This window comes from Patella vulgata, chromosome 2, assembly GCF_932274485.2.
Source record: "Patella vulgata chromosome 2, xgPatVulg1.2, whole genome shotgun sequence".
Taxonomy (NCBI): Eukaryota; Metazoa; Mollusca; class Gastropoda; family Patellidae; genus Patella; species Patella vulgata.
Genome location: NC_065880.2, coordinates 73,072,535 through 73,088,434, shown reverse-complemented (window position 1 = coordinate 73,088,434; position 15,900 = coordinate 73,072,535). Strand labels below are relative to the sequence as shown.

Here is a 15,900-nt window from a genome sequence, read left to right as displayed (position 1 = left end):
CTATCAGATTGGTTGATTGTTTGGAACACAGTAACATTACATAGATCTGTACATGAATTTTAATAAACTTAAAAATTTGTTTTTATAGTCACTCACATCAATGCCATCTATGCATATTTAATTAGTTTAATTCAAGTTGAATTTCTTTAGTATGCCAAACTTTTGTGCATATTTCATAAACTTTCTGCAATTTGATTGTTTAATCATCTGAAATGCAATAACTGTACTTCTTATCAATGCCATCTAAATGAATTTAATTAACTTACAACGATATCAACTAAATTAGTTGCAGTCTGGATATCAGTGTCATATATGATGTTATGTATGGTCGAGAGCGAGACATTTCATAATATATTGAAACAACACGAGGGACTAACGTCCCTCGTGTTGTTTCAGTATATTATGCAATGTCTTGAGCTCAAGAACATTAAACAATTTAAGATACAGACACTCGCATGTGCTTGCAATGAAATACGGCGCGTGAGTCCAAAATTTCAACTAGTATGAATAATGTACGCCAGCATCAAAGGATGACATCTCATCTGTATTTTAATATTTTAATAATTACCATTCTTGAATCTAAATGTGTTATACGCTTATATACTTCCTGTGTAAGCCCTGTTCACTAATAGAATGTTGGACACAGGACTACAGTTAAGTCAACCTGTCAGCAGAGGAATCCGGTGTCAGTCTGTTTTAAGTTTTTTGACTACGGCCATGTTTACATTCAGATTAGTATCCAAAGTTAACTCCCCATAGCAATCCACTTGGTGTATGAGATCACCGATAATTTAGGTAATAGGCTTTAGGTCCAAGTAAGGATTAATCATTTTGGCGAATATATAAATGAACCCTTGAGAGTTGCAATTGGAAGTAAAAGTAGACTGTAACGCAGCTGTCCAGGGAAATTTCTCTTACAGCACATTGATGTTTGTCTTCATTAGGGCGGGAAAGTTGGGCGTTACCCTTACTTTATTTCATAAGGTTTGAATAGAAATGCAAAGATACAACAAAAATTTGTTTCTCTTGAGATTTCGCTGGCACATTATTTTAACACAGTTAGTAATCATTAGATTATTTCATTCTTTGATCATGTTATTGATTAATATTTATAAAAATATAACTTGGTTTATGTTTCAGCAATCCACCTAGCCAAACGATCTATGCGAAATAAACAGAAACATGGCCTAGAAGATTTTGAACAGGTAAGCTAATAAAATGTACTTTTATAAGGCCATACAACAAAAATATTTTGATTCTCGGACAATTTTGGTTTTTGTGTGTTTATTTTGTCAAAGCATTGCTACTGCTCTAAATGACTTGTTTATAAGAATGTATGATTATTTAGCCAGTATCATTAATGATTGTCAATAACATTTATCAAGGTTGTGTACTTGATAATTGAGCCTACAGTTCATTTCCTTATTCGTTCATTATGAGACTGTTTTTATTTTGTATTTTTTAAATACAGATGGGTTATGCTGTTCTTTTACAAAGACGCAGGAATATTTTTGAACCAATATTTTTTAATTTGGCCTAGCAAAAGTTTTCTGTTAAATTTTATGGATAATAAAAGTACATTACAAATATTTTTATGGCTGTATAAATTATATTGATGGTGATTATATGAAAGATACATGTGACATCTGTCAGGAATTGGTTTTATACGAAATTTAAAATGTGTAGATATAATAGAAGTAATAAACATAATCATTCAACCCAAAAATTATTAATTTATATTATAAGCATATTCATTGGTTATGACTATCTTTTGTTATTAAATTTGCAATGAATTGCGTTTTGGATGTTAGGTAGTACATAATACTGGTTATATAAGACAATATTTAGGACAATATTTTAGAGAGAGGAGAGAGAGAGTTTAATGTCTGAGTGTTTAATAATATAATAATAATAATAATCCTCTATTTATATATGCCGATAATACTAAAAACTAAAGTTTCTATTGCGCTTTTCAAGTTTTCTCGCTTGAACTACGGAAACGCTTCTGTAAACAGAAACGTCTTTAGCTGAGATTTAAATACATCTAGGGAGTCAATGGTTCTAATATTGTAAGGTAGCGAATTCCATAAGAGAGGAGCAGAGAACGAGAAAGATCTTTTTGCTATTTCAAGATTCACTGATGGTTGATAGAGAAATTGTTTATCTGTGGATCTAAGGGTTCTTGTGGATTTATATGGGGTAATCAGATCTTTGATATATTTTGGTGATCGATCATGTAATGCCTTGAAAGTCAACAGTAATATTTTGAACTTGATTCGTTGTTGAACTGGGAGCCAATGTAGATTTTTCAGAATCGGGGTGATGTGGTCTGATTTTTTTGTACTTGTCAAAACTCTGGCGGCAGCATTTTGAATTCGTTGAAGGTGTTGAATTTGATAATTCGGAAGGCCATAAAATAAGGCATTATGATAGTCTAGTTTATTTGTAATGAATGAATGAATGAGGAGTTCTGTACTCTCAGCATTTAGATATTTCTTTATTTTGTTAAATCTGTGAAGATGGAAATAAGAAGAGGAACAAACAGATTTAATGTGGGAGCTAAAGGACATTGTGGAATCTAGAACTGCACGAATGTTTTTGGCTTCTGGAGATTGAGCAAGACTTTCGTGTTGAAATTTAAGAGGTGGTATTGAGAATCTACTTAGTTGTTGTTTTGTTCAAATTACCAGATACTCAGTTTTTTTCAGGATTTAGTTTCAGAAAGTGTGATGTCATCCATAACCTGATTTCTTCCAGACAGTTTTCGATATTACTTAAAGTTGATGTAGTGGATTGTTGATTGAAGGAAGCATATATCTGTGTATCATCAGCATACAAGTGAATATTAAGACCAAACTTTTCAGCGATTTTAGTTAATGGTCGGGTGAAGGTAATGAACAGTACAGGGCCTAGAACTGACCCTTGGGGCACACCACACATCATTGGGACCTTAATAGATTTGACGTTATCGATCTTGACACATTGTTGTCTGTTTTCTAGGTATGCCCGGAACCAGCTCAAAACTGTGCCTCAAGCCCCTATTTCTTCCTGCAGAGCTTGGAGAAGGTCTTCGACATCAAGTGTATCAAAGGCAGCCGATAGGTCCAAAAGTATCAACAAAATACATTTTTGATCATCAATATTTTGGTATATATCATTAGTTATTTTGATTAAAGCTGTCTCGGTGCTGTGAAAACAGTTATATGCAGACTGTAAGATGTTTGTTAGGTTGTTCGATTCCATGTGTTTTGACAGTTGATCAAGTACACATTTCTCTATCAGTTTTGAAAGGTAGCTTAGGTTACTGACAGGCCTGTAATTTTTCATCATATTACGATCAAGGTTCTGTTTCTTAAGAAGTGGTCGTATGAGGGCTTTGCTCAGATCTTGAGGGAACACTCCCTCTTGTAAGGAACTATTAACAATGCCACAGAGAACTGGAAGAAGAAGATGAATGTTGTCTTTGACAAGAGTGGTTGGTGCTGGATCCAACTCGCAAGACTTCGATTTCGTTTCCTGGATTATCTTAAGTAGAGAATCGTTTGTATACGTATGGAAATTATTCCATAGATTTGCTGTTATGATTCTGTAAGTAGGCATTGATAGTGTCATAGAAGCTTGAACCTCCATGATATCAGTCCTAATCTTTAGAATCTTATCTTTAAAGTAGTGGACAAACCTGTCTGCAAGTTCATTAACAGAATTATGTGTTGGGAGGGTCTCGCTGAACTTTTGCCTATCCAATAAATTATTGGTGATGGAGAATATCTTCTTGTGGCATAATGGTCACTTAGGCATGAATCAAAAATTTGAATATTGGAAATACTTAATTCTTCCGTTCTAGTTAATACTAGGTCTAATGTATGACCTTTTGAGTGGGTTCGTTGGTTAACATGTTGAGTGAGACCGAGTGTGTCTATGGTATCCTTAAATTTGATGGAAGCATAATCATTTGGATTATCAACATGAAAATTAAAATCTCCACAGATGACAAGTTTACCACTCTTTAGAACAAGGGACCCAAAATAGTCAGAAAAATCAGAGAAAAAATGTGAAGTTTTCTTCGCAGACTTGCTGCTTATTGGTGGTCGGTAGATTACAATGACACGATAAGTTAAGGTTTTAGATTGCACAGTAGTTTCGATGTGCTCAAATGATCCAAATTTGTTTGTGTGTAATACAGATACAGTGTATTCTGGTTTGTGTAAAATTCCTACTCCCCCACCTCTTCCAGGTCTATAGACACATTCGAGGTGGAAACCAAGAGACTTTAATTCACTTCTAACAGGTCCAGAAGTCTTATTGTTCGGCCAGGTTTCAGTTAACAGGGCAATGTCGCAGTCTTTATCAGTCAAGTATTCTGTTAGATTTGTATATTTTTCATTAATTGATCTTATATTTAGAAGACAAAAATTCAATTTTGGGGGTTTAGGTGTAGAAACAGATTCGGTATCAATAGATTTTTTAGTCTGCTCAATACAAACCAGGTCACTTTGGGACTACCATGGTGCAGTTTTATTTCAATAATTTGCTTGTGTTTAGGGTCTTAACCACATGGTCCATTGACAAAATAAAAACTCAAAAAATAAAAATCTCCAGTCCAAATCGGATAAGCAATTTGATTGGTTGATATACATGAGACACAATAACTTTAATTAGTGAGAGTGAGGACACTTGGAGTATAGCTTTATTACATCAATACCTTGACTAAGTTTGATTATGAATATTTTCTGCTGAGGGTAAGCAGAGTGATAAGCAATTTGATTGGTCGAGACTTTGGAACACAATAACTCTCCTTCAAATTGAGGTAGAATGGTTAAACTTGGTGTAGGCGTTCATTATGTGAATGCCTTGGTGGAGTTCTATGATGAAGATTGTCTGCTTACGGTAAACAGAAATAAGTAATCTGATTGGTTGATGCTTTGAGGCACGATAACTTTGGTTATAATGAAGTGAGAGCGATGGAACTCTGAATATAGATTCATTACATCATTTCCATGACTAATTTTGAAGGTGAGAATTTTCTGCTTAGGCTAATGAGCGATAAGCAATTTGATTGGTCAAGACTTTGGAACATCACATCTCTGCTTTTAATTGAGGTAGAATGTTTAGACTTGATGTAGATGTTCATTAGGTGAATGTCTTGACTGAGTTCAATGATTAACATTTCGAGCTGAAGCTAAGCAGAGGTTATCAATATCATTGGTCAATGCTTTGGGAAGAGATAATCTTGATGAAACTTAGTGTATAGTTTGATTGCTTGATACTTTTGAAAAAAAAAATAAATGTGCGATTAATTAATGTGTGTCATCTATTTATTTTGGGATTTTGGCGGGGGACATCAGCCTCACTGTTGGCTTGTTCAAATACATTGGTGCAGGCGTCGAGATAATAATTTCTGTTGTATCAGACAAAATATCAGGCACTAATGAAGTTGTACTGGATCTATTTAATTCTGTGCTGGATGGTCTTGAGAATATTAACAAAAACATAGAAATATGACAAATATTGTGTCAAACAATGTGATAGACACTAGAACCAGGCTAAACCCAAATTTTTGCCTGACAAATGGCTTGGATTAACTCACTATTTATGGATAACAATTACTATGGTTTATTTCACTGCAACATTTCAACAAGATTTCAGATGTCGTTATCAAGCACATAACACAAAAAAATAAAATGAAAATAATATGGTTATATATACACAAGAGCAGTGCGAACCCTCCAATGGGATGCAAAATCAGCAAGCATGAGCAACTGTCCCAAGCCGTTAAATAAACAAATGTACATAGATGGTTATAAACTGTAATTGATATAGATAGTACAAGAATAAAGCATCAAACAATTATTAAGAGGTATAATGAGCCACGAGCAATCGGTCCTAACAGTAAAAACATGATAAATATATATATACAGTAATTACTTATATGAAAGTTATAATAAAAGATGAAAGGATAGGTATTATAGGGATGAACTGAAGCCATTAGCAGTTAATCATGACAGTAAAAGCAAGATGCAGTAAAAGTAAATTTGTAAATAATTTAAGGAAATGTACAATATTAAAAACAATGAAAATATTAAAATTAAAGGGTAATTGCTTTATGAATAGTTCAGAGACGATGTAAACTACATTTTAATGATGCGATCATACGCTCTTGGATGGCTTATTTCCAGTTGTGTTTTCATATCATTACTTAGTTGTAGACTACAATTCAAAACCTATAAGGCATATGTAATGGACAAGAGTGTAGATAGATATCTATGCTTTTGTAGCTAGAGAACTAAATATATTATAAATTCTTTCAATGGCATTTAGTACTGTAAATACATTGGTACAAATTCAATGAAATCAATTATTTTTTATTATACAGCGACATTTTGACTATTCTATAAATTGAATTCCATAGAATTGTGTCCTGAAATATATTATGGTATTTAGAGACACAAGATTTCATTGAAACTTTAGTCAGCTGCCTGTCAGACAACTTTATGGCGGAGATTGTTCTAATGTATGTGGAGAATAGTAGGTTTCTCATATTATTAGCTTAATGTCTATTTACAGACAGCATTGACCAAGTTGCAGAAGATGTTATGTGATAAATGGGAGTTCATTTGTACTCAAGCAGAGGATCAAGTACGATTAGCTAAAGAACGTAAAAGAACAGATAAACTTATATTAGATAGTCAAGAGAGAGCGTTTTGGAGAATACATAGACCACCAGTAAGACCTTTCATTTTCAAGAAGTTTATTAAATTCGCTAATTGTGCATTTTTGGAACACTGTCTTAATTTTCATGACTTAATCCACACTAAAATGTACTCCGATTGATTATTTAAGATTTAATTGAGAAAAAAAAATATCAACGATATCTGATTCTAGAGTTAACTTGTTACACTTGATTATCGCAGATTTCAAAATGTCAGAAAGCTCATCCTTGACGAGAATTTAGGTTTATCGAATCTGAACAGAATTCAATTAGAAATTCAACCTTCACAATATTGTAGTTTACAATTCATTCAAAATTCTTCAAGTGATGCCGAGACTTTAAAATATATAAAAAAAAGCCGCCAGGCATTTATATTAACCCTTTTTAAAATTAATTTGCGTATTGGTCTTAAATAAACTTAAAAACACAAAGACACCCACTTCAATGGGATGTAACTCTGTTTATAAATTTACAATATCTAATTTATTTACTTCTTTGTTCATATTCATGCAATTAGCAATTTATGTCTAGTCCTGTATGAATATTTGAATTTAGTTGTAATTCATGTCTCCATTTTCTTTGTGTTTAATTAGCCTGGTCAGATAAAATGTATTGAAGATGGACCTAAAAGAAATTTTCAACCCAGCCAAATGGCAAACCGAAAAAGAAAGAATCGAGAATTTTTACAAAAAGAGGTAAATACATTTAATGATTTAAAGGAGGTTTGTTCATGCCTGTTATTATTAAACTTTGATGGTTATAAGCTCATACATTTAACAAGTCTGTTAAGCATTGAAGATAGCATTCTAGAAATCATAATATAATAATACAATCTTTCATATTAATATTAGTTATTCATTATTATGACAGACAGGCCTACATGGTTTACTAGAATATTGCACATTTTTGAAAATACTGATTTTATGAAAACTTTCCGCTAAGCCCCAGATTACAATTTTCACTAATTGTAATCAAGATAATATTTGTATGCTTGGTTATATTATTATTCAATCGTTTATAGATTATACATCTGTTTAATGCTAATAAACATATTTTAATGCTTATTTATATTATTATGTTATTTATAGGTTAGACGTGTGAGGAATGCTGATAGACATATTTATATACAGTGCACTCTGTCACATCCGACATCGTACGGGATCGTTACAATATGTCGGATTACGCAGAGTGTTGGAATACCCAGTTTATTCCCTTTAAAAATGATAAACCTTTCTGTACATTCAAAATTTTATTACATTAATTTTTATTTCATTGAACATGCGTAAGCATTTTGAATAGGTCAAGTCTGTCGTTAATTTATCTCTTCGCCGTTTTCAGTTGATCGCACTCTTGTCTTTGCTATCACGTGTTCATTGATAATGGGCGTACTCGATTGAACTTTCCGGAATTGAATTCTCTCAATCCCAAAAGTAGCGACAATCGAGTGAACATGGGTACTTCGGGCTACAACGCATGTGTCGACTGGATATATTAATATCTCATCCAACCATGCAGCTGAAACTTGTTCGTCGTGTTTAATTACCTCACAATTCTACTCACACCACCTCCGTCGTCGGGACTGACAGAACTGTGACAGGACTGAATTCCGTGTCACTCGATTGCAATTCTGTCAATTCGAGATGTTCCGGACTGTGACTCGAGCATCCCAGCTCATCGGCACACGGTTCAAAGAGATCCGTAGGGTTACCAAACTTATAGGTTATTCAGGTTTAATCGGCATGCGCAACGAATGTTTCCAACAGGTGCTAGGAATATTTTTACGACTGTGAATTCGGGGGAAAATTCGTGGATATTCTTGAGTATTTGTCACAACTGTCGTACAAGAGATTAAAATTATCAAAGTAATCAACACAGACCCACGGTAGCGAGTTTTAATCTCACAGATAGTTGATTGGTGATTGCTTGTTAATCTTTTGTGGTATCACACCCATCCAGTTTTAATCTCACGGATAATTGATCGGTAAGTGTTTGCTTCACACCCACCGCTGGAAGGCCGGATTATACGGTGTCGATTCAATGGAAATCGTATGTTGGGGCTGCTGATTGATGTCGTAATCTGGAACGTACAGAGGTCGAATTACCCAGAGCTTTTTTGGCTGAAGTAATAAGGAAATAAATCGGGATGTAACAGAGTGCCGGAGTGATCAGAGGTCGGATGTGACAGAGTGCACTGTACTATTTTATATTACTATTATGTTATTTATAGGCTATACATTTGTATTATTATGTTATTAATAGGTTATACATTTGTATTATTATGTTATTTATAGGTTATACATTTGTATTATTATGTTATTTATAGGTTATACATTTGTATTATAATGTTATTTGTATTTTGTTATTTACAGGTTATACATTTGTATTATTATGTTATTTACAGGTTATACATTTGTATTATTATGTTATTTATAGGTTATACATTTAAGGAATGCTATCAACAGATGTAGACTTAAAACGTCTAAAGCAATAGACAGGTCAGTACTGTGTTTCTCATCTTTAAATTAACTACAATTACAGGCCATTTCAATGATATTATGTGTATTGCAGTACATCTGTACATTCTAACTCTAACCCTAACCTGTGTTATCACAGTAAATCAGCTGTAGTTGAAACACAGATGTTTTGTTGACTTACTGTCAGTAAAGGGTTAGGGGTTATTGCTATGTGACAAGTACTACAATGCAGTATCATCGTTAGCCGACTATTTTACCGAAATGTGATCCATAGAAAATTATGAATTTAATAAAATAAATGGTTGATTATTATGAAGGGAGATAAATCTGTTTGTAGTAAAATTTCACATGAAAAGGATATATTCCAACTGCAGATTTTTTCTGTCAGTTCATTTCTTATGATCAGAAAAGTAAAAATGTACGAATTGAAAGAGGCCTATTTGTGAGGAGTTAGTATATTCATAGAGAACAATTTCTAACATTTCATGGAATGAGCAATAATTAAATTTTCTAAGATGAGTGTTGTTGAGTTTATTCATTAAAATGTATATTTTAATATTTTACAATATATTTATTTTTGTGTAGTTATTTGCTGCGAGTTGAACAGTATGAAGACAATGACCCGTTCTTGTCTGGTGTTTTGCCCTCTAATCCGTGGATAACGGAAGATACAACCTTCTTTGAAACAAATAGTGATATGTAAGTTATTATTAAAAATTTGTCGTAAAAACACACAATCTTTAGATTTGGTAAAAAAAATAAAAATGGAATTCTTGACTTGCTTAAATTTGATGTGTTAATTTCTTATTTCACGATTTCTGACTGTTTTTGCAGCCATTGGGACTAACATATAGTTCAATTTTATTTCAAAAATTTGCTTGCGCGTATGGGTCTTTAGCAGTGGGAGGAAACTGGAGGACCCGGAGAAAGCCCACGAGGCTGGACAGGCAACCATAATGAAATTATTAACTGTCCATGAAATTAGTATTTGAGACCATATTGTGTATCATTTATTGGTCTATTTCTGTAAATTTACAAATTTTAGTACCTTCATACACAGCAGCTTTGCAGTTGACAATTGCTGACTATTTTATCAGTTGCCAGCATTTCATTTATTCCAAGGTTGATTAAAAAAAAAAAAATCCTTCATAAAGAAGTTGAGGTGTCAGTGGAGTTTGTTTAGGCTCAAAAAAAGGGTAAAGACAGAACTTCATGTCCCCCCACAAACATGCACGAATCATATTACATTACATATTTGATATAGCACACATTAATGCCATGCAATTCAATGGCGTTTCACAAAGGATATCAAAAAAGTTAAAGGAATGCTTTATGGAAAATAATGTTTTGAGTTTCTTTTTAAAATTTGTTACAGCCTGACATTACAGCCATGCATTCTATGGCATTTCACAAACTATATCACAAATGTTAAAGGAATACTGTATGGAAAAAATATGTTTTGAGTTGCTTTTTAAAATCTGTTACAGTCTGATATTGTTTTACACTTTCTGGAAGGGTATTCCAGAGTCACAGTCCTAACACACTGAAAGATCTATCTGCAAATGTTTTATATTTAGTTTTGAGTATTGATAGCATGTTTGGTGATGCCCAAGTTCAGATTTTGTCATTGATACCATATGATCAATTTCTGATCAGGATACCTGGCCTAAATCTTCACCTAGGTCTTCAGATTTTAAAAAAACACTGCCAAATTCCAAACCCTGGTACAAGACAAACATGTCGTGAACCATGCCTAAACACCAAACCTTGGTAAAAAGCCACCCCAATAACCCGCCAAAACCTATATATAGAACCTCACTAAGTGAGATTAATCAGTCTGAAGAGTTCAATACAAATGAAACTAGTTACTGCTAAATAGGGATTCTGGTCGATTCGCCCATTCTATTTACTCTAACATATTTTGCAATGACGGTCTTGTATTGTATGATGGAGTTTGGGACTATTAATTCAGAAAGGTAGGCAGGGGCAAGGTTGTGGAGACACTTAAACACCAGTACAAGTAGCTTGATAGCAGTAGAACTATGGTCGTAATTAACACCAAGAATTAATTTTGCAGTAAAATTTTGGAGAGGTTGGAGAAAAGCTGCTGGCAGATCAAAGAGCAGACTATTTCCATAATCTGTATGGTAGAAAAGTTAAGAGCTAGCAATCGTGAAAGAATTTCCTTAAGTTGAACATTGTCAAAGCAGCAGAACGAGTCTTCTGAGCAATATGATGCTTAAAGTTTAAATTTTCGTCCAAATGCATCCCCAGAAATTTAACACATGATGACTACTCAACTACAATCCCCATCTCTTAATTCGTGGATAATCATGTTAACTTATCCTACTTCACTGATCTAGATGTGAGAAAGTTATTTTGTCATGATCATCTAGTACCTATTCCAGTATTTGGCATATTTTCGATCATAGTTTGTGACCAGGAGTTAGGTAACCTTCCCAACCTCTGTTTTATCTGGGTGCAAGCGAATTATTGAAATAAAATGTTAGTTCTGAAATAACCTAATTTTTGTTGAGTAGATTTTAAACAACATATCTCTCTTAAAATTGTCAGTATATCTTTTGTTTTTGTCGAATGTTGTGGGAGTTATTTTGACAGTATGCCTGCTTGTACTACGATCAGAAAAACCTGGAAGACATTTTTGTTGGTATCTTTTTATTAAAAATAGATTATCGTCCCCAGAAACATATTTTTATGCTATATTTTTCAATTGTGTGTGAAGGGCCCTGGTAAGATCTAAAATGTGTATTGATACTTGAGTGTTATATGAGATTGAGAGGGAGGATGTGACAGAGTGATCTAACACTTGCTCTTTAGAGAACAGTCTATCATCTATGCAAGTTAAGGAGGAGGGTTACCTGCTTAATCTTACAGATTTACCCTGGGCTTTCCATTTTTCCACATAATGCCTAAAGACCTTACACACAAGAATATTAGATACCAATCCTAGTTTGTGTTTGGGTGGGCTTTAAACTCATTTTATGTCACTCAAGTTTAGGGGAAGGGGGAAACTGGGTGGTTGAGTTGTCCAACACATGTTTTAGAGCTGTCATTGACTCAAGTGGCGTGGTATTGATCCCATCCTTGCGTTTGTATGTGACAAGGGGTAGGGTCACCTGCCCACCTAATGGGTTTTCTTCCTACTGCTAAACACCCCTACAGAGAAGTGATATAGTATATTAATCAAGATGACTACATGTAACTACCGGTAGATCCCTGCTTCTATCATTGTCTGAACATGTATTTCTACTTATGTTCATCAGTTATTCAAATTTTCAATGTACGGCTAATAAGTTGATTGGTATTTGTGTGTACCAAACCAAATAGCGTGAAACATGCTTAAATTTAACAGTCTACTTGAAGATATATATATATTCAAAGACGCGCCACATTGACGCAATAAATGTGGAAATATCCATACTTACATCAGTAGTAGTACATCTTAATTAAACAATAATACCGTAATGAATATTGATTCTCTCTCTATTATTTAATTAAAAACTTTCTTCGCCAATAAATCCTCTAGAAACCTAATCAGATATATGCTCTGCTTAGTTTGCATTATTACTTTCCCGTAAGATGTTCATAACAGATTATTATAGTATGAATAATTACTTGTTATTTCATAAAGGAATATTGAACTTGCCAACAAAATTCTCGTAAGTTTAAACAGACACTGGTACAGTTAGAAAATTAATCAGTTCTAAGGTCATGTAATAGTCCGCCCACCCCCACCCTGACATCAGAGATTACTCTTATTGAGAGGCTTGAGTGATGAGTGTAATAAATTTATAGCATATGTTTATAGGCCATACAGATTTCAATTTTTGTTCTCCGGGAGCAATTCAAAATTCTGATTCCTATTTCTCGGTGGGGGAACATTTTTGAAAAAAATGTACATGGTGATTCTTTTCTCCCGTCTTCTTTAGCCCAGTTGTAGCAGAACAGTAGAAAGTTGAACCCCATTTCATTTCATTTCTTGGCTCTTCTCAATAGCTTATAGTTGAAAAATTTTAAGTTATGTAATTTTAACCAAACATTGTTCATGAAACTCGATTGGCTGGTTATTTGTCAAGACCCCACAGGACTAAAAATTAAATTGGTTTGGCCTTAGTCTTGCATATACAATACATGTTTCTTTGTCTGTTTCCGTTAAAGTTTCTCTACCATTGTTCTAATTTATTGTGGGTTTTGTAAGAACTTTGGTATATAAAGATCACTTTAGGTCTTTCTATTATCTGACCTTTATATAAAACAAACTCTTTTTATGTAAATGTGAGACATGATGAGAAGATAGAAATGGTAGTAGATAGAAATTTATGTATATTAAAAAAAAATGTGATATCTTCAATTTTATCACTGTTTTGTTTGTAGCTATATGTCGATCTGATTCTTTCATTAAAGTTTCTGACTGTGATTTGAGCGATATAGAAATTCCTTGCCAACAACAATATTTTAAAAGATGAATCTCTAATATCAGTCAAAAAAATGGTTCAATTCTGTACAAAATGAGTACATTATAGTTTTGATTTTGCCATAAGAAATTTGATAATTTTTGAAAAATGAAAATCATACACAGTTACTTTTATACCATTAAACATAAAATAATAAAAATTAAAGTCATTAGGTTTATGAATATTTGATGAAAATACTTTCTCTCTGAAAATTTGATTATGTGATTAGTAGAATGGAGGTTGGAGGGACACAACTATAGGATATATTTTAGCTCCAGGCAGTGTTTTTGTACGCAAAAATCCTATCCAGGATATTTGTACAAAAGGTAATTTTGGCACAGCATAGCCTGTCCCTCATTCTTAATAAAACTATATTGTCATGTCATTTAGTATGTATTGATTTAAAACAAGTAATGTTGCACTTTTGAAGCAATGTACTTGTATTTAGCTAAGAGTTTACGCATTAAGAGAATTAAGAGTTTACACATTAATTTGCTTTGTGTGTGAGCGACGAGCGTGCACGTGTGTAACTTAAAGGAAACCTTTGTTCTAGGTATTTATATTATTTATAGTAGTAGTATGAGCTTATTACATTAGATCAATATAGTTGGCAGTAGACAATATTCTTCCACTTCTCATCAATATAGACTTGGTTACTTAATTAAAGTGTTGAGGTGAAAGGCATCCCTGTTATTTAATCTCTTGTTCACTTGTCACCTACATGGATTATAAGCTCATAAGCTTTATATAGATTAATCAAGGTGAAAAATCTTTCATTTGATATTTAGGTTCTCAGAGAGGGATGTTGATGCTTTGGATTGCAACTTCTGTAGCGCACACAATATTAATAACTTGGGAGTATGACTATATAATGTTTAATCAGTTGGGATGATTGGAATGAAATTTATTACTACCAAAGAAAATGTTTAAAAAGTTATGAAAAAACACAATGTAATCAAATATGATACCAGTTTATGTGCATGGAGCATTCAATAGCCCGAAGGACTTTTGAAAGAAAAAAATCTAATGTCTAAAAAGCAGAGTGAAACAAAGCAAATACTCTGGATATTATTTCTTATAGTTTTGTTGGAATCTCTTCTAATTTATTTTCATTATCATAAAGTTGCTTTAATAGTTTAAAATTTTAAGAACAACAATGGAATATATGTCTGAATATAGGAACTGAGGCGTAGCAGAGCATAAAGGCTTTGCATTGTGTACTTCATGAGTACCATAGTAAAGTTATTAGTGTTACTGGAAAAAAATAGATGTTATCAATGAATCTAAAACAGAAACACATTGTACTAATTAGTATTAAAACAGATGGTAGAGTAAGAAGTATTGACAACAAATTGATCTAAATGAAAAATTTAATACTGGATAATGGTATAATAATAGGAAGACATTGCTCAAGTTAGTTTTATGTTTAGAGAGCTAAGTTTTCTGTTAACAAGGCTGTATATAACTATAAGAGATAAATGGGAATATATTGTGGTACACGTGATAAACAAAAAAATGTATTGATGACATTTGATGTAAATTGTGAATGAAGAAATCATGGTTATAGGAGACAAAATGATGCCAATTTGCTGTTCTGGGTAATTACTAAATGAATTATTATTATTCTATAACCCCAAAGTATGATGCCAATTTGTTGGTCTCGGTAACTATTGAAATGAATCATATGATTCTATGATCCAAGAGTATGATGTCAATTTACTTATTAATCTTGGAAGTCTGTTCTGTATGAGGAATGACTATATTAACCTTGATTCATTTATGCTGTATTTTAAATCTTACAACAAAACAAAGTTAGGAGGTTATTTTAAACTCTATAATGCAGGAAGAAAACACACTATAAAAGTAAGTGCAGATAGACCACACTACAATCAAAACAGAAACGACAAGACAAACTACACAGACATTGCAAGAAATTATGATTTATAAGAAAGATGTAACAGAAATAATGTGACCGATGACAGTCTCTTGCTGTCTTTTCTAGAGTTTTTCTTTCTGTGGCATTACTCCAGCGTGTTGTCAGACGTCATTCAAAAAGTCTAGCTTGTAGCAACACCATCTTTTTAAGTTCATACATTTAAATCCCCAGTTATTGGAAATGACATTGTTTTCTGTCCAATTATTTATAAATTTTGTGAATATTCAGAGCGTAATATTAAGGGTAGTGTGGTTGATTGATATTGCACAGGACAATAAATCAGTTAAGTTAATAACACTTCAGTTT

At 32.9% G+C, this 15,900-nt stretch overlaps 1 protein-coding gene across 1 annotated transcript in view; it reads left to right on the top strand.

Annotated features, from left to right (window-relative positions):
• Positions 1-15,900, top strand: part of LOC126812308 (regulator of G-protein signaling 7) — a 66,378-nt gene that overhangs the window by 34,288 nt on the left and 16,190 nt on the right. Inside the window, exons 5-9 of the mRNA XM_050538640.1 lie at positions 1,141-1,205; positions 6,565-6,723; positions 7,303-7,404; positions 9,143-9,204; positions 9,769-9,882. Coding sequence (XP_050394597.1) covers positions 1,141-1,205; positions 6,565-6,723; positions 7,303-7,404; positions 9,143-9,204; positions 9,769-9,882 — 502 coding nt within the window. The remainder of the gene's footprint in view (positions 1-1,140; positions 1,206-6,564; positions 6,724-7,302; positions 7,405-9,142; positions 9,205-9,768; positions 9,883-15,900) is intronic.